Source organism: Schistocerca serialis, chromosome 2 (assembly GCF_023864345.2).
Source record: "Schistocerca serialis cubense isolate TAMUIC-IGC-003099 chromosome 2, iqSchSeri2.2, whole genome shotgun sequence".
Taxonomy (NCBI): domain Eukaryota; kingdom Metazoa; phylum Arthropoda; class Insecta; order Orthoptera; family Acrididae; genus Schistocerca; species Schistocerca serialis.
The window spans coordinates 622323009-622341610 of NC_064639.1; the positions used below are offsets into that span (position 1 = coordinate 622323009).

Consider the following 18602-nt stretch of genomic DNA (forward strand, 5'->3'; position numbering starts at 1 on the left):
GACATGAAATAAAAAGTGTCCAAGTAACTGTTACAGCAATTTATTTTAACAGCCAACTACAGTAATGAACGCTTTTCTCCTAATTATCAAATTTCAGCTCTTGCATGTAGTCACGCAATAGGCTTTTAATTTTATATCGTTTAATACACAATGACATGAGGTACATGATACACAAGCCTACTTTGATAACCTTCTTACTGATTTGCGGGGACTTCTTGTAATGTCCATGCGAATTCTGTCTGTAGTTTCAGGCGTCCTCACTGTTGGTCACCTATTCCTCTGCACATTCTGAACAAATCGTACAGCCCTCCATTTCTTGTACAGATCTCGAATAGTGCTGGCTGTAGGATTTTACTACCTGGATACTTCGCTACGTTCTTGATGGAGCCTCTCTTTATGTAACACTCCACAATATCAATTCCCTGTCCTGATGCAGACTGCCCTACTTACTGGTATGCGAGGTGTACCAATATTTTGTTGGGCACCCTATGAAAAAATTTCTTCTCATTTTCCAGTAACAGCTTCCCAGCCTTTTTTCTGCATAGATACGCAGGTACTTTAGTAGATAATCTGATAGAAATCATATTTATCATTTCCCTGTCAGTGATATACTTAAAGTGAGACACAATTCTGTAAAAACTATTCAGCTTCCTACAGTGATAGAATTCAGCTCAGTGTCCATGGCTTATGTCAGCAGCCTGTAAGTTTCATGCATTACTCTAATGGCTACAATTTTAGTGACATCCAAAAATTTCTAGTTTTGAGTCTTTTACCTCTGACATGATGTGTTGAACTTTATTAATTTATAGACAATTGCTGTTGTGTAATATTGAGTGATTGCTTGAGTATGTCAAATCTAATGCAAAAGTGTGCAGATTCTGTCACTTATCATAAATTGTGCAGTTGAGTTATATTGCTTATACACAAATGCAGTCTCTAGAAAGCACACTCACATATTGTGGTTAAAAATTGTATCTGTTTATTATGATGTTTTCACCTTCCTGTGTTTATCTTGTTAATGATTTTTATCATTTAATTGAGAAAATAATGATTGCAGAACTGTAAGTACCACCCACAAAACTGCTTTCCCTGTTGCCTAGTGCCACCTCCCACCCCAACCCCCCAAAAGCAAAGGACTGTTTTCTGGCTAGATTTATTTGGTCCACAACGGTTTCCTCTCCTGTGTCAGTAGCGTCTCCAAATATTAGTAACCCCTCCCCTTCCGGGGACTCCCCAATATGTGGCAGGTTTGTGCTTTGCTACCACTGGCCCCTGCCTTTGCAGATTCATTTCCCTCCCATGCTGCATGTCTATCTTCTTGACTATTCTTTTTCCCCTCCCTTGGGGAACATGTCTGGGATGTTGTGGAAATGTTTTCTGCATATTCAGTAGCCGATATCAGATCTGTCTCTCCACTGGTTTTTCATTCCTTTTTTCTTTCTTCGTTCTCCTTCTCCTATCCTTCCTCAGCTTTGTCATTCGCGGTTCCTCCTTTTCTTCTTATGCCCTGTGTGTTACAGAAGGCCAGCCCATGCACCTGACCCTTGCATCTGACAGGTAACAAGTGACTGGGTAACTTACAATTCCCAGCCCTGAGTTGACAGGAAGGGTTTGCACACCCCCTAGTATGGGCCAGGCCCAGGGAGGGATGATTGCCTGAGCTGCTACCTTCCCAAATTGCCAATTGGTCTCTCTGTCAGGTGTTCAGGAGGTGTTGTCTGAGGTGTGGACAATCGCCCAAAAGCTGGTGCTTCCCATTCTGATGGGGATCCCCAGTTGGAAGAAGTGCGCCATCGGAGACGCTGACGGTCATGGGGAATTTTCTCACAATGAGCCTATCATCTTCTTCACAGTCAGTGTCTACCAGACGTAAATGGAGTGAGGCTAATGATTCAAAGACCGTCCCAGCTGCACCATGGTTCAGCGCAGTTTCATGTATTGAAGACTGTCTGTCTTTTTCTACAGTAAATCCATTTATTATTCAGAAACGTGTTGATGCAATTGCTGGCCCCGTGAAATCCTGCTCTCATTCATGAAATCACACATTGCTTTTGGAGATTACATCTGATTCTCAAGCACAGCAACTGCTTGCAGCTTTGCTCCTCCACGGCTGTCCTGTTCATGTTTAGGCCCATCAAATGCTGAATTCTTTCCATGGTGTTATTTATACTAGGCTGCTTGATGGTCTTACTGAAGCAGAAATCCAAATGTGCATCTCTGATCAGGTTGTCATTGCAGTCAATCGGGTGATGAAAAAGGCAGATGCATCGTTAGTGCCCACACGCACTCCTTTTCTCACATTTGATAGAGTGGTGCTTCAGTCAAAGATCAAAGCAAGCTATGAAGTCTGACCGCACATTCTGAACCAGATGCGCTGCTACCAATGTCATCATTAAATCCAAACTCGAATGTCCTGTCGACACCCGGCCAAATGCGTAACCTGTGGTAGGGATGCTAACGAGCGATTGTCCGCCTCCTCTTCCTCACTGAATCAACTGCAGTGGTGACCATGCTGCCTCCTTCCTAGATTGTCCCGTGTATCTCAATGTATGGGCTGTCCAGGAGATCCGGATCAAGAAAAATGTGCCTTATCCGGTCGCTCGCAAGTTGTTGGCTAGTCGGAATCCCTGAATTCTACCATCCGGCACTTACAGTACTGTTCTTGCTACATCTTACTCCAAGAAGGACATGTGACCTCAAATTCAGCACTGTGGTTGTGAAATCGCCCAGTGTCATGGTAGCATTCCCATAGACTCCTCCAGCTGTACAAGTCACCAAACTTTTGCCTCATGTGGCGAAGTCACCTGCTACACAACCGGCAGACCAGATAGGACGGAAGGAATACTCCCGTGAAGAATTTCCGACATCCCTCCAGCCAACGAACATCTGAGTCTTTGTCTACCAACTGGAAAGCCCTCAAGAAGTCAAATGGTTTTCTCCTTCGCCGACTTGGACATCCTCTTCGATGGTGTAGGCAGTGTGCACCACCAACAGTTTTTCTGTCCTGGACTCTGCAGATCGACAGAGGAAGAATGCCTACGCCTCTGTAGATCTCATGGAGCAGGATCTTCCAGTCTCTGCACTCTGCAGCAGTGAGTCTTTAGGCTGGCACTCGGCAGCCGTCGAGATGACGTCCTTTCATATTTTTCCCTCCGCCCCTTTCCACATTGTGACTCTCCTCCAACGGGATGTTCACGGCCTTCGATCACACAAAATTGCATCCTCACAACTGCTTTGAGCTCTCACTTTTCTTCCGAGTCCGCTTCAACCTTCCCCTGAGGACGTCACCCATCTCGTGGGGGAATCATGTTACTCATCCGGGATGATGTTCATAGTCAACCCATCTCCCTGCCTACCTGGATTCAAGCTGTTGCAGTCCACATTTTCCTTTCTCACTTGAGCTTTTCCCTTTGTGCTGTCTACATCCCTCCATCATTCAGTATCACCAGGGTACTTCCTCCAGCTTATTAGGCAACTCCCTCTCCACTCTCTGCTGTTTGGTGGCTTTAATATGCACCATCCCCTTTTGGGCTTGCACAGAACCTCCCAGAGAGGTGCCCTGTTGGCTGACCTTCTCAATCACCTCAGTGTCATCTGCCTTAACGTGGGAGCACCCGTGTTCCTATCAGACTCCACTAAGGCCTATTCCCATTTGGACCTCTCCTTTGGCACTGCCCAGCTTATCCATCATTTTGAGTGGTCTTTTCTCTCTGACACGATCTCGAGTGACCATTTCCCGTGTGCTACCTGATTGCTGACTCCTACCCCACCTCTGTGCACACTCAAATGGCAGCTTTCTAAGGCCAACTGGAGGCTTTACTCCTCCCTGGCAACCTTCGACAAACCACATTTCCCTGGTTGTGGTGAGCGGGTAGAATATCTTACAAACGTTATCCTTACCAACACAGAATATTCCATTCCTCACATTTCCTCTTTGCCACATCATGTCCTGGTTCCTAGGTGGACTTAGGCGTGCCACGGTGCAATTCACGTGCGAAGTCGTGTTCTCCGTGTTTTTAACCATCATCTTACGATGGCCAACTGGATTTATTACAAATAGTTGCATGCACAGTGTTGTCACAGTCTTCAGGATAGCAGAAAAGCTAGCTGGGTCTCTCTTACTAGTTCTTTTAACAGTTGCATACTATCTTCTGTCATGTGGGCCAACCTCCAGTGGCTGGCTAGGACCAAGGTCCATTCCCCAATTTCTGGCCTGGTAGTAGCAGACGATGTCATAGTGGACCCTACTGCTCTCTCCAACACATTGGGCCACTATTTTGCGGAGATTTCGAGCTCCACCCACAGTCACCAGGTCTTTCTCCATCAGAAACAAGTGGAGGCGGCTTGGGTGATACCCTTCTCTTCTCAAAATCATGGGTGCTACAATGCCACCTTTACTATGAGGGAGCGAGATCATGATCTCACTTCATCCTGATCCTCCACCCCTGGGCCAGATGAGGTTCACATTCAGCCGTTACATAACCTTTCTTGGGCAAGGTATTTCCTCAATATACGTACAGTCTCATCTGGGTAGAGGGCACGTTTCCCAGATTATGGTGTGAAGCCATTGTTATACCCATTCCTAAGTCTGGCAAGGACAAACACCTTCCTTCTGGTTATCGTCCCATTTCTCCCACCAGCTGATGGAACGTATGATTCATGCCAGGCTGATATGGTGGCTCGAGTCTCACAACTTACCAACCAGTGGACAATGTGGATTTTGAGCACGCTTTTCTGCGGCTGATCATCTCATCACTTTGTCAACCCATCTCATGAATGGTTTTCTGTGGAAATACCAGATTGTGGCCGTATTTTTCGATTTTGAGAAAACCTACGACACCTGCTCGAGGACTGATATCCTCTGTACTCTCTACATGCGGGGCTTCCATGGCCACATGCCCCGTTTCCTTCAGGAATTTTTAAAAGACCGAGTTTTCAAGGTATGTGTGAGTTCTGCCTTGTTGGACACCTTTATCCAGGAGACCGATGTGCCTCAAAGTTCTATCCTTAACGTCATCCCCTTTGCTGTCACCATTAAACTTTTATGGCCTGTCTCCCGCTGGGCATCTCCGGCTCCCTTTTCGTTGACAGTTCTGCGAATTAAAGCAGTTCTCCACAGACTTGTTTCCTTGAGTGGAATCTTCAGTGATGTCTCGATCGTCTATACTCATCATCGACAGTGGCTTTAGATTTTCTACTGACAAAACCATTTGTATGAATTTCTGGTGGAGCATTTGTCAAACAGTGGAAGGTCCAGGATGGATTGTAACAGTACTATGAAAAGGAATGTTGCTGCTCACCATATAGTGGAGATGCTGAGTTGCAGATAGGCACAACAAAAAGACTGTCACAAATAAGCTTTTGGCCAACAAGGCCTTTGTCGAAAATAGATGACACACACACACGCACATATGCAAACGCAGCTCACAGACACGATTGCAGCCTCTGGCAGCTGAAGGGTGGCTTCAGCTGCCAGAGACTGCAGCCATGCGTGTATGAGTTGCATTTGCGCGCGCTCTCGCACTTGTTTGTGTGTGTGTGTGTGTGTGTGTGTGTGTGTGTGTGTGTGTGTGTGTGTGTGTGTGTGTGATCTATTTTTGACCTTGTTGGCTGAAAAATTATTTGTGACAGTCCTTTTGTTGTGCCTATCAACTCAGCATCTCCCCCATGTGACGGTGCAGTTGGTTTCTTCCACAGTCTTTACGTATTGGACTTGTTGCTCTTCCGTTTGTTGAAACTACAAAATTCCTGGGACTCATGCTCGATAGAAAACTTTCTTGGTCCCATATGTCTTTCTTGGCTGCCCGCTGTACGCGGTCTCTCAATGTCCTATGTGTCCTCAGCGGTACTTCCTGGGGAGTGGATCAGACCACCCTCCTCCATTTGTGTCAGTCCCTTGTCAGTTAGAAACTAGACTATGAGTGTTTCGTTTATGCATCTACACGCCCGTCCCTCTTACGCTGTCTCAATACTATCCACCATAATGGTATCTGTTTAGCTATTGGCAGCTTTTACACTAGCCCGGTTGAGAGTCTGTATGCCAAATCAGCCAAACTACTTCTCAGTTCCCTTCAGAGTTCTGTACGCCTTTAGCCCCATAGAGCAACGGGTACAGGGAAGCTGTCACTTGCCCACTCTTGATGGAGCCACTGTGATATTTATGTGGGTTCCTGGTCACGTCCTTCTGACGGGAAACGAGGCTGCTGATGCTGCTCCCGAGGCTGCAGTCCTCATACCTCAGCCCACTAGTTCTTCCACTCCCCCGATGAGCTTTGTTTTGCCGTCTGTTAGCAGGTGGTGTCACTTTCGCATTACCATTGGTCCTCCCTTGATGGGAACAAGCTCCAGGGAATTAAGCCAACAGCTTGGATGACTTCCTCTTGGCCCTTTTGCTGCAAGGAGATCATTTTTGCTAGGTTGAGTCTTTTTAGCCATCGCCATTTTTTAAGTAGTGCTCCGCCACCACTATGTGCTCATTGCTCTCAACTTCTAACAGTTCGCCATTTCCTGACGGAATGACCTTTTTTTTTTTTTTTTTTTTTTTTTAACGACTTACGTTCTCATTTATGTTTGCCATCTGAGTTACTAGCCATTTTAGCGAACGATGTGTGGGCTTTCATCCGTGTTTTACTTTTTATCCATCGTAGCAGTATGGTGAAGGACATTTAATCTTCAGTTCAGGACATCCGGTGTGTGTGTGTGTGTGGGGGGGGGGGGGGGGGGGGGTTATAGACCTCTCTCTCCACATCCCTGATTTTAGATGTCTTTCCTTCTGTCAGTTGGGCTTAATGTGCAGTCATTTTTAACTCCTTTTTTTCTCTTCATGTTCTATGCTTGCGACATGGGCACATAAGACCTTAATTGTTTTTGTGCACTAAAACCAAACAAACAAGTATTGGTTACATCCTAAATCCTCAGTCATTTGTTGTTTATATTCCAATCTCTGTCTTACCATAAAAAATTTTATTTCTACAGCTCCCTCTTGTACCGTGGAGGTCATTCCCTGATGTCTGTCATCCTCCCCTTACCATTTTTCCACATATTCCTTTGCTCACCAATTCTGCAGTGCTCCACCTATTTCCTTATAGACCAGCCTCTTTAACCCCAGTGCAGTGTCAGGAGCTAGAATAGACCCATGGCCCTTCCTTGCCTGTTGTAAGGGAGCAATTAACAGGAATCTTTTTATTTGGTTACTTTTTACCTTGGTATTTTAACTATACTTTGAATTTGCAAAGGTTTTGGCTCTTTTCACTTTTTTATTGCTTTTTCCCTCACCTTTTTTGGCTTTTTAAATTCTGGTCTCCATGTTAGGTTTGATGTCCACATTCCAAATTTTACAGAAGTGTGGACCGTTTGGGGAAGGACGCCTTACTGTGCGATGTTCTTTTTTGCACCTACCAATTAAGTGGACCTACCTCTGCACCCAAATCCAGTGCAGTAGCTAGCCTGTCATCATGGAGTTGTCATGTACCGTCATGATGGTAGCCCCTACAATGCCGAGATTGCACTGAGCTGTAACCTCCCCGTCAACCAAGTAAGGTGCCTATCAAATTTGGGGTACTGGGACTCTGGGCAAGGGCTACTTTGCCAGGTGGCCTTGGACTTGATGGGATGGCGCCTGTGGGGACAGCGTCTGATCGGAGCGAGTGGCATCAGGGCGAATGATCCACAATGAAATGGATCAAACTTAATGGTGACCATGCCAACACGGCCGTCTCAGCAGTCAGGAACAGAGACTTTAATGCAGGGATTTACAACCCAGTGGCATTTCTGTCTTTGACCATGCCTCAAGACAAGAGCCACATAGGAGAAATGGAAGTGGACAGTTTGCCAAATTCATGCTTTGTTCCCAGACTGATGGTGGATCTTTCGCTACAACGAAGCCACTGTTTTTTGTTGAAAATATTGAAGGCCAGTTTTGGGAGATAGCAGCAGTAGAAAAGATGAGAAATGGATCTTTGCTGGTAAAAACATCGCATCCCAACCAATCACAGACACTTCAGGCCTGTGTAAAGATAGGAGATATACCAGTCACCATCTCTTCTCATAACAAGCCCAGTAGAATTCAAGATTTCTGATGGTGGATCTTTCGCTACAACGAAGCCACTGTTTTTTGCTGAAAATATTGAAGACCGGTTTTGGGGGATAGCAGCAGTAGAAAAGATGAGAAATGGATCTTTGCTGGTAAAAACGTCGCATGCCAACCAATTACAGACACTTCAGGCCTGTGTAAAGATAGGAGATATACCAGTTACCATCTCTTCTCATAACATGCTCAATAGAATTCAAGGTTTTTATCTTCCATCGGGACCTAATGCCATAAACTGATAAAAAGCTGCATACTAATCTGGTGCGGTATGGAATCCATTTCGTTTGCCGCATCCAGAAGAGATCCAATGGTAGTAGGCACTGGATCTTTTATCCTGCCATTCAGCGACAACATCCTACTGCTGCTAAAGGGTTAAGGTCATGGTTTGTAGGTGTGATGTCGGGCCTTATTTTCCTCCTCCTGTGAGATGTTTAAGGTGCCAGAGGTTCGGACACATGTCGTGCTGTTCTAAGGAGGCTACCTGTGTGGCATGTGGACAGACATCTCATGAGGGCAGCCCTAGTGACCAACCCCACAATGTGTCAACTGTCTGGAACCACATCCTCCCTGTCCACCTCAATGCTCAGTGTTTGAAAGAAGAAAATTTAATGGTACAAAACACTTGACTACCTGTCTTGTCAAGATGCAAAGGAAAAGTTTGAAAGACTTCATCTGACTATATGATCTCAAATTTTGCGATTGTTGTGTCACAGTTCACACCTCACGTGATGACAAGGTCTCGCATGACACGTACTTACCCTTGTCATATTCCAGGGCCTGCCTCAGAGTTGAGGGAAGGAATGTCAGATCACTGTACTCCTGTAGCAGCAGTGGTTCCCACAGCATCGGTGTACCCAGAGATGCCTAGTCATCCTCTAGGGTCGTCAGGGATGAGGACACCGTATAAGGTGCCCCCTCTGAAGACAAGGACCAGCAGCTGCAGACTATGGGTTGAAGAAAAGTATGTTCCTCTATACTCCCAGAAGATAAAATGGAGAAATCTTCACAGAAGTTGAAGTCTCACAAAGATAAGAAGGATAAGCAGAAAGATAAAACTACAGGGCTATTACAAATGATTGAAGTGATTTCATAAATTCACTGTAGCTCCATTCATTGACATATGGTCACGACACACTACAGATACGTAGAAAAACTCATAAAGTTTTGTTCGGCTGAAGCCACACTTCAGGTTTCTGCCGCCAGAGCGCTCGAGAGCATAGTGAGACAAAATGGCGACAGGAGCCGAGAAAGCGTACGTCGTGCTTGAAATGCACTCACATCAGTCAGTCATAACAGTGCAACGACACTTCAGGGCGAAGTTCAACAAAGATCCACCAACTGCTAACTCCATTCGGCAATGGTATGTGCAGTTTAAAGCTTCTGGATGCCTCTGTAAGGGGAAATCAACGGGTCGGCCTGCAGTGAGTGAAGAAATGGTTGAACGCGTGCGGGCAAGTTTCACGCGTAGCCCGCGGAAGTCGACGAATAAAGCAAGCAGGGAGCTAAATGTACCACAGCCGACGGTTTGGAAAACCTTACGGAAAAGGCTAAAGCAGAAGCCTTACCATTTACAATTGCTACAAGCCCTGACACCCGATGACAAAGTCAAACGCTTTGAATTTTCGGCGCGGTTGCAACAGCTCATGGAAGAGGATGCGTTCGGTGCGAAACTTGTTTTCAGTGATGAAGCAACATTTTTTTCTTAATGGTGAAGTGAACAGACACAATGTGCGAATCTGGGCGGTAGAGAATCCTCACGCATTCGTGCAGCAAATTCGCAATTCACCAAAAGTTAACATGTTTTGTGCAATCTCACAGTTTAAAGTTTGTGGCCCCTTTTTCTTCTGCGAAAAAAACGTTACAGGACACGCGTATCTGGACATGCTGGAAAATTGGCTCATGCCACAACTGGAGACCAACAGCGCCGACTTCATCTTTCAACAGGATGGTGCTCCACCGCACTTCCATCATGATGTTCGGCATTTCTTAAAAAGGAAATTGGAAAACCGATAGATCGGTCGTGGTGGAGATCATGATCAGCAATTCATGTCATGGCCTCCACGCTCTCCCGACTTAACCCCATGCGATTTCTTTCTGTGGGGTTATGTGAAAGATTCACTGTTTAAACCTCCTCTACCAAGAAACGTGCCAGAACTGCGAGCTCACATTAATGATGCTTTCGAACTCATTGATGGGGACATGCTGCGCCGAGTGTGGGAGGAACTTGATTATCGGCTTGATGTCTGCCGAATCACTAAAGGGGCACATATCGAACATTTGTGAATGCCTAAAAAAACTTTTTGAGTTTTTGTATGTGTGTGCAAAGCATTGTGAAAATATCTCAAATAATAAAGTTATTGTAGAGCTGTGAAATCACTTCAATCATTTGTAATAACCCTGTACTTTCTGAGGCTTTGGATATTCTAGTCCCTACCTCTGCGAAGGTTGAACCTATGCTGTTTGATGATGTAACAGGCAATCAGGTGGACTGCGACCTGGTAATGAAGTAATTAGACCCATTCTTTTCTTTTGCACTTTCTCAGACCTGACTCAATGTTCCTGCAATGGAACTGTAACAGCTACTATTGCCATCTGACCAAACTCCTTCATGTACTGGCTACTTACTCCATATTTGGCATAGTACTTCAGGAAACATGGTTTACGGTAATGCATTTCCCTGCTCTAAACTACAAACCTTTCTGTACCAATCACATTAATGTTGAGAGAGCTTCTGGTAGGGTACGCCTCATACAATCTGATATTTTCAGGGAGTAGGTGCCTCTTACCACTGAACTAGAGGCATTGGTCGTTAATGTCTACCTGTTAGTTCAGTTAACAATATGTAATGTTTATCTACTCCCAGGTGGACCTTTCCTTTATCATGAGCAGTTACCTTCCCCCCTCGTTTTACTGGGGGGCTTAAATGCCCATAATCCTCTGTGGAGTGGAGACACTAGGTCTTGCAGAGGCTGGGTACTAGAACACCACCTTTCAGAACCGGATGTCTGCCTACTCAACACTGGAGCCGCAACACATTTCAATGCAGCTCACGGAACATACTCGACTGTTGATCTTACAGTTTGCACCCCTGATTCAGTGGTTTGTCCTCGGCGATCTTTGTGACAGCAAGCATCTTACTATCATTCTCTCCCTCTCCACTCAGACATCTGGAACATGCTCCATGTTGGTTGCTTTGGAAAGCTGACTGGCAGGCTTTCTCCTCTGCAGCCAGTCATGCAATGGATATTGACAAAGTGCTACAAGTTACTATTGATACTGTTATTCGTGCTGCAGCAGCGATCCCCTACTCCTCTGGCTCATCCCGATGACCGCTGGTGCCATGGTGGTCTGAAGATACAGCCTCAGCTATCAGGGAACGCTGCAGAGTGCTTCAACAGAACAAACACCATCCTTACGTGGATTTTAATAGCATTAAAGATACTCCAGGCAAAAGCACTGTTTGTAATAATAAAAAAAAGAAGCAGGGGTGTTGGGAACAATCAATATGTATCAGCCATGCGATCCCATCAACTCTGTCACTTATGCGGCCATCCACCACACACAGCACTTCCTGGCATGCCTTGACAATGGTAAGACCTGCACTGATCCCTTGTTCTTACCAGCTGTTTTGCAGCTCACTTCGATGAAGTGTCCGTTTGCAGTAATTACCACTCTTATTTCCTGACCCTGAAACATCTTACTGAGTGCCACCCGCTATCCTTCCATGCGCATGGCTTTCTATCAAACAACACTCCTTTTAGTGAATGGGAGCTACACAGCACTTTGGCATACTGACAACATGAAACATATCCTCAGACTTTTTAATCATATTTGGCGGGAAGAAGAATTTCCCTCTCAGTAGTGGGAAGGTATTATTATTCTTGTCCTGCAACTGGGAAAGGACTCACTTATTTTAACTAACTGCTGGCCAGTCTCTCTGTTGAATGGGCTGTGTCAGCTATACGAACAAATGGCCAACCGCCGTTGTCGTTGGTGCCACAATTCCAAAGTGGCTTTCGGACTTTCCAGTCCATCAAAGATCACTTGGTTCATCTGGAATCTGCATTGTATCACCAACATTTGATTACTTCTTTAGTCTTGTATTCCTAGAGCTCCCCTTCAACACACTCCGTGGTCCATACCCAGTCCTGTGGTACGGATGGACCCATTTTGTGACGCCAAGAAGGATGCTGATCTTACACATCTCCGACAACTATTTTGTTTGATCCTCTACGAATATTTTAATTCAGTATGCATCTACACAGACAGATTGAAAGTCAGCAACAGGGTTGGTTACACTTTTGCACATGCAAGGGGACACAAGACACACACGTTCCCAAGTGGCTGCAATGTATACACTGTAGAGTTGGTTGCCTCTCTCAGGCTGTGCAGTATATCAAATCCCATGCCAAAACAAACTTTCTGATCTGTAGCGACTCCATGAGTTGCTTAAAAGGTATATTCCTGTGCTGTCCCAAAAATCTTCTGGTCACTAACATCCAGGACCTACTGGTTAACCTCTGCAGTTCTGGATAGAAGGTGACCTTCATATGGACACCAAGCCACATAGGCATTCCAGGAAATTAACATGCTGAGTGTCTAACTAAAGATACCACTACAGGAGATCAACTTGATGTCAGAATACCGGGCCCAGACTTACAGTTACAACTTCAACATAATATTTTGAGGCTCTGGGAATTGGAAAGGCAGGCTCGTATGATCCACAATGAGTTAACAGCAATTAAGGAGCCCACTAAGGTGTGCATACATCTTTCTAGGCATATTTGAAAGATGCCATTGTGTTGTGCTGACTATGCATTGGCCACGTGAGTCACCCATGAGTTGCTTCTGTGTCGGAAGGATCCTCCTTACAGCAGCAGCAGTAGTAGTTACTGATGATAGTGCATGTTGAGTGTGCCCTGTTGGCCGATATGCGGCATGCTCTGCACTTGCCTACCTAACTCCCTCAGATGCTTGCAGATGATGAGACAGCCACTGCCAAAGTGTCGCACTTCCGGAGGGAAAGCAGATTTTACAGTGAACTATAATAGTCCCCCACGTTCAGTGTGTGTGTGTGTGTGTGTGTGTGTGTGTGTGTGTGTGTGTGTGTGTGTGTGCAGCGGGGGATTCCCGCTGTGGCAAATACCCCCCGTGCGACTGCTGGTTACTTTCTTCCCCCTTCACCTTGTTGTGCCCATAGACCCTCTTGTGTATGATGCTGCCTGGGTTATCTCAATTTTCTTTTACCTGTCATGTTACACCTACTGTCACGCCCTTTTTTTGATTCTTTGACTTGCTTAGGTAGTTGTAGCAACCAAGACCTCACTTTTTTTTTTCCCAAAATGGAGGGTCTGATGAACTAATAGTTTAGTCCCTTTAATCACACAATCACCACTACCAGCCTCTTTAGTTTTCCTTCACAACATCACATAGCAAATGCTGTGTTTTCTTTTCCAGTTTTCCCTCGTGTGTTACTTACATACGATGTCATACTCCAGATATGCATTCTTGGAAAATATATGTTAGTTTGTTTATTTTCAAATTAAGGACTATGTTTGAGATTTTTTTGTTGTCAAAGAATTATGTGTAACCCTGGGCTAGTCTGTTGCTTCTATAGTTCTTGTTTCATATGGTATGCACTACTTTGCTTCTAAGGTAGCAGAATTCCTTCTCTTTGCCTACTGTGTCCCAGATGAGGATAAGTTAGTCATTAATCTCATTTCAACTGCTCCTCATTACCTAATCTTTCTTTGATTTGCTCTCAATCTATATTCTGTGTTCAGAGGAATATTTACTCCACTGAAGTGTGCGAGATCACCATTGCTGCATCTTGATCAATATGAGAACAAATACGACCTCTATGATATGCAGCAACAGACAGTTAAGCATCTTGGGGCTCAACAATGAGTTTTATGGTTGCTTGTTTTTGTACATGCACCAGCACAGCAGTCTTTCAAGTGGAGTCTGCAGATGTGGACTGCCACGAACACTCGGTCAGCAGAAATATTCGAAAAAAAGCCAAGTGGTAAACTGAATTTCATTGTCACATGTCACAAGAATATTGAACAGTAATTTGCAATTAAGGATTGTCACCAAAGATTGTAGCATTCATAAGAGTTGAACTTTATGATTTTGTTGACATAATTCAATAATATGTTTCAATAAGGTGTATAATGAACTAATAGTCATCTAAATGATGAAAAACTGCACCAGTTACTTTTTTTACGCTTAGCACAAGGTGTTTTGGAAATTTTGTGATTTTTCAATTGCATTTGTTTACATAAATACTTCTTACGATGTTTGCATGTGTGATTTTCTGCCTGTCTTCCACTGTAGTTGTCTTTTTGAGGTTAAATAGCGGTCAGAGAATCAGATGAATGATGGAATGTTTTTTATGTGCTGATGTTAGAGGTTATGTTTCTGTTTTTCTACTTTGTGTATTGTCTCTTCCATTACACAGATTATCTCTCTCTCTCTCTCTCTCTCTCTCTCTCTCTCTCTCACACACACACACACACACACACACACACACACACACACAACCATCACTTACATTGTTTGTTTTTGTAATCATAACTTGCTATAGAGATACTGTGATAGTACTATCCCACCGTGATCCTGTTGTACTTGCCCCTGTGGCCGTTACCAGAAACACACGGTGACTTTACAGTAAAAAAGTACAGTGGTGGTGCCTAAGGAAGACATACTGTGCTGCGAATGATAGCAATGATGCATTATCAAGTGTTTCAGCATGTCCTTGTGAAATATTGTGATAGAAACTCACATTAGCAAATTGCCCTCGCTCCCAGGTGCAAAAATATCATGGTCGACTAATGTGATTTCACAAAGAGGTGTTACATTTTCTGTGGATTCATTAGATACATAACGCTGTAGTTATAATTTTTTTTTACCATTATTGACTGTTTCCATTTTTGTCGTAGATGTTGAGTAGAGTCTTTGGGGTAGTGTATATATTTACATAATTACTACAGTTATCAGATGCGGCAGAAAAATTTGAGGAAAAAAAACTCTATCTAGTTTGTCACTATGTTTTTCAAATGTTTCTCCCATGTATGATAACTGTAGTAATTCCTTAAATATGTACATTACTCCATAAACTCTACACAACATCTACAACAAACATAACTGACAATTCCAGTGTCAGTAATGATGAAATCTATTTTATAATTTACAACTACATGTATTTAATGAATCCACAGAAAATGTAACATCTCTATGTACAAACCCTTTGTGAAACCATAAAACCATAATATCTGTATAGCATGTTTTGATTATAAAAATGAACAGCGTAAGTGATGATTTGCATGTGTGAGATATTCTGTGTAATGGAGGAGCCACAATACTTGTGAGTACAAAAACAGTGAGACTACATCTAACATCATCAGTGTATAAAAATCATTCCATGATTCATTTGTCTGATTTTCCAACTGCAGTATAACCTCATAAAGACAACTACAATGCAAGAGAGGTATAAAATCACACATGCAGACAACACAAGAAATATTTATGTAAAAGAACTTGAAAATGAGAATAAATTCTCGAAATGCTTTGTGGTAAGCATGAAAAAATAAGAAAATTGTGATGTTTTACGTTATTTGAATCATGAATGACGTAGTTGCAGGCTTTCCAGAGAATCTTGTTATTGATATCCTTTCAACCTGTATTTTAATCCAGCTCCTGAAACTTAATTTTATTGCCTATTGTGCTTCTCAGCTAAACAGGTGGAACAGTAGAGAAGAAAGACTGCATTCAGTCCAACTTTTGATTTCGAAATCTGTCTCTCATCATTATGTAATCGTACAAGTATATTCCAGTGACTGACATTTTCCAAGTATACATTCTCTTGTAATTTTTGAACAATTTACATGCTATTACAGGTACTGCCTGAAACTTATTTCAGAACTCGAGGAGCCTTTTGTGGTCTCATTCCTACTGTCAAACCCATATTTTCCAAAATCTAGCTTCTATTCTTCCCCCTACTATAATGATTAGGTTGCCTTCTCTTTACATATAATAGGTGAATAGAGCTGAAACTGCCTTCTGTTTTTGTCAAAAGTTGCCGTTTCTTTGTATGTATATAAAAATCCTCAAAAATTGTGCACGGCTTCACTCAGAACATCTCTGTCACCTCTAGTATGCCCTTGTTTCCTTTTGACCTTATAAATGTCTTAACCAGTTTAGTGTGGATTCTGTATTATGTAGCAATGCCGCATTTTTCACTTTAACAGGAGTGAAAGGTGCTCCTGATCCTTTTCAGCTATTCCTCTGCTGCCTCGCTAGGTCATCATTTGCAACTTATAGTTGGCTTCTAGAGTCAACACTAAGACAACTTGATCCAGGACTTGCTGATAGTACTGTCTTGAAAGAACAATCTATATAGCAGTTCAGTAGTATTGCCTCATCCAATTAAAAATATAGGGCATCCTGTTATGTTATTGACAACAGATTGTCTTAAGTGCATTTTGAGTGATTTCAATAATCTGTATAGCTTGGTGGCTAAGTGAGTGCCAGACTACAAATCCAGATGTTAGCATTTCAAGTCAGTCAGTCCTAAGAATTTTTCCTGCCACTAATTATTTCTTTCTTCGGCAATGATCTTTGTGTGAAACTTGCCAAAATTCACCTTAGTTTTAAGTGCATGTTAAACTGTAGCTCCCCCTGTAATCCATACTATCTGCAATAGAACTAGGTGTAATAAAGCACTGCAGCATTGAAAACGTTTTAATTCATGAAAGATTTAGTTTTTAGTAGTTACTGAATGTAGATCTGTAGTTTGCCATAACAATTTCTTACCCCCAGCTTTGTCATATGTTTTACGTAAGTTATGTTACATTACAGTGCCTGGTGCAAGCATTGTATGACTTCACCCCACAAGAACCAGGAGAACTGGAATTTCGTAGAGGTGATGTAATAACTGTGACGGACCGTACAGACCAGCATTGGTGGCATGGAGAAATTGGAGCACGTAGAGGCCTATTCCCAGCTACTTACGTTGCTCCATACCATTCATAGCTGATTTTATACATACGTCTAGCCTACAGGCTATAACTCTCCTTATAGGAAAGTAATATGAACATTGTAAGTTGTGTGGAAGATGTAAACTTGCATTATTATTAATTTTATTTTATTTTCATAAGCTTTATGTTGTCATTCTAATTTCTGTCATAATTTTATATGGATTGTTAAATATTCATAAAAACCATGTGATTCCTAAATATACATTATCTCTGAAGTGGCCTTTGTAGTTGTCTGAAAGTGAGCTTTTTAATCATTGAACTAATCATCAGAAATATTCTTAATTTTCACAATCCAGAAATGTTCCTTGGCTGTTTTACATGATTAGGCACAAGAAACATACATACCGTGCTGCATTCTGCATTCCTTAAATTTTAAAATGCTGCCCTTATATTACGACATTGAAAAACTGTCATGAATCTTGTATGTATTTTGTATATTTTTCCCAGACCTATTGTATTTGAACTGGAGTACTCTGTCCAAATATTTAGGACGTTATTAATATAAATTTTAGTCTACGCGTGTATGTGTGTGTGCGTACTTTTGTATATAATTCCCTTCTGGACAGTAAACATTGAACGATCATGTAAACTTGTTGTTGATATCAGTGATACTGTAAGTGAACAGATGGCCTTAATTGTAAGTGCTTGTGTGTGTGCGTGTGTGTGTGTGTGTGTGCGTGTGTGTGTGTGTGTGTGTGTGCGTGTGCGTGCGTGTGTAAGAAAGGCAGAATAAGGTGTTAATTGACATCTACATAACTTCTGTTATAGACTGATAAATGATAAAATTGTGAAAGTACTTGTTGTACACATGTCATCCAATTGAGGCTAAGCCCAGTTCAAGTACTGTATCAGTGAAAGCAGATTGTAATGCTGTATGTTTAAGACAGTCTCCCGTGTGAATATTTTATTTTTCTCTCTTTAATGACATACTTTTTACTCTTGTGGCAGGTGGTTGTGTTTTAAAGATTGCAGGTTTTGTTGTGTTAGCATGTGCTAGTAACTTGAGAACCTTATGTTGTTTTAATGTTTTAATTACTTTTGCATAGTGTTCCAATTGGTAAAGTGACAATTTACTTTTTAAAGGAAAGTTAAATGTGTGTGGAATATTTTATGTTATATAAGTGACTGCAATGCAAAGGACACATCACTATGCAGTATACATACTTCTCACCATGCAGTATACATACTTCATATTGCCCTATAGATTTTAACATCATACAGTTTTTTTTAGCAACCCAGCCTTAAAGCTCTTTTTTTGTTTTCAGGTAACTTGCCTGTATCCCCAATTTGAAGCAGTAGTTTATTGTATCTTTTGTACACAGGATTTAATATGCAGTTCTCCACCAACTTTCCTACACTCATTTAAATTACTGAAGTTCTTGATAATTCTCATTATTTTCATGTGTTGGATTTCACACACTTTTATGTTCTGTTTTTTTTTTTTTTTTTTTTCTCCCTCCTTCTGCTGAGACTTT

The 18602-nt window shown here is 42.6% G+C and overlaps 1 protein-coding gene across 1 annotated transcript in view; it reads left to right on the forward strand.

The window, feature by feature from the left end:
• The window catches only part of LOC126457679 (growth factor receptor-bound protein 2), a 45328-nt gene extending 27982 nt beyond the window's left edge, over positions 1-17346 (forward strand). Inside the window, exon 5 of the mRNA XM_050094183.1 lies at positions 16949-17346. Coding sequence (XP_049950140.1) covers positions 16949-17122 — 174 coding nt within the window. The 3' untranslated portion in view covers positions 17123-17346. The remainder of the gene's footprint in view (positions 1-16948) is intronic.
• Positions 17347-18602: the final 1256 nt, after the last annotated feature.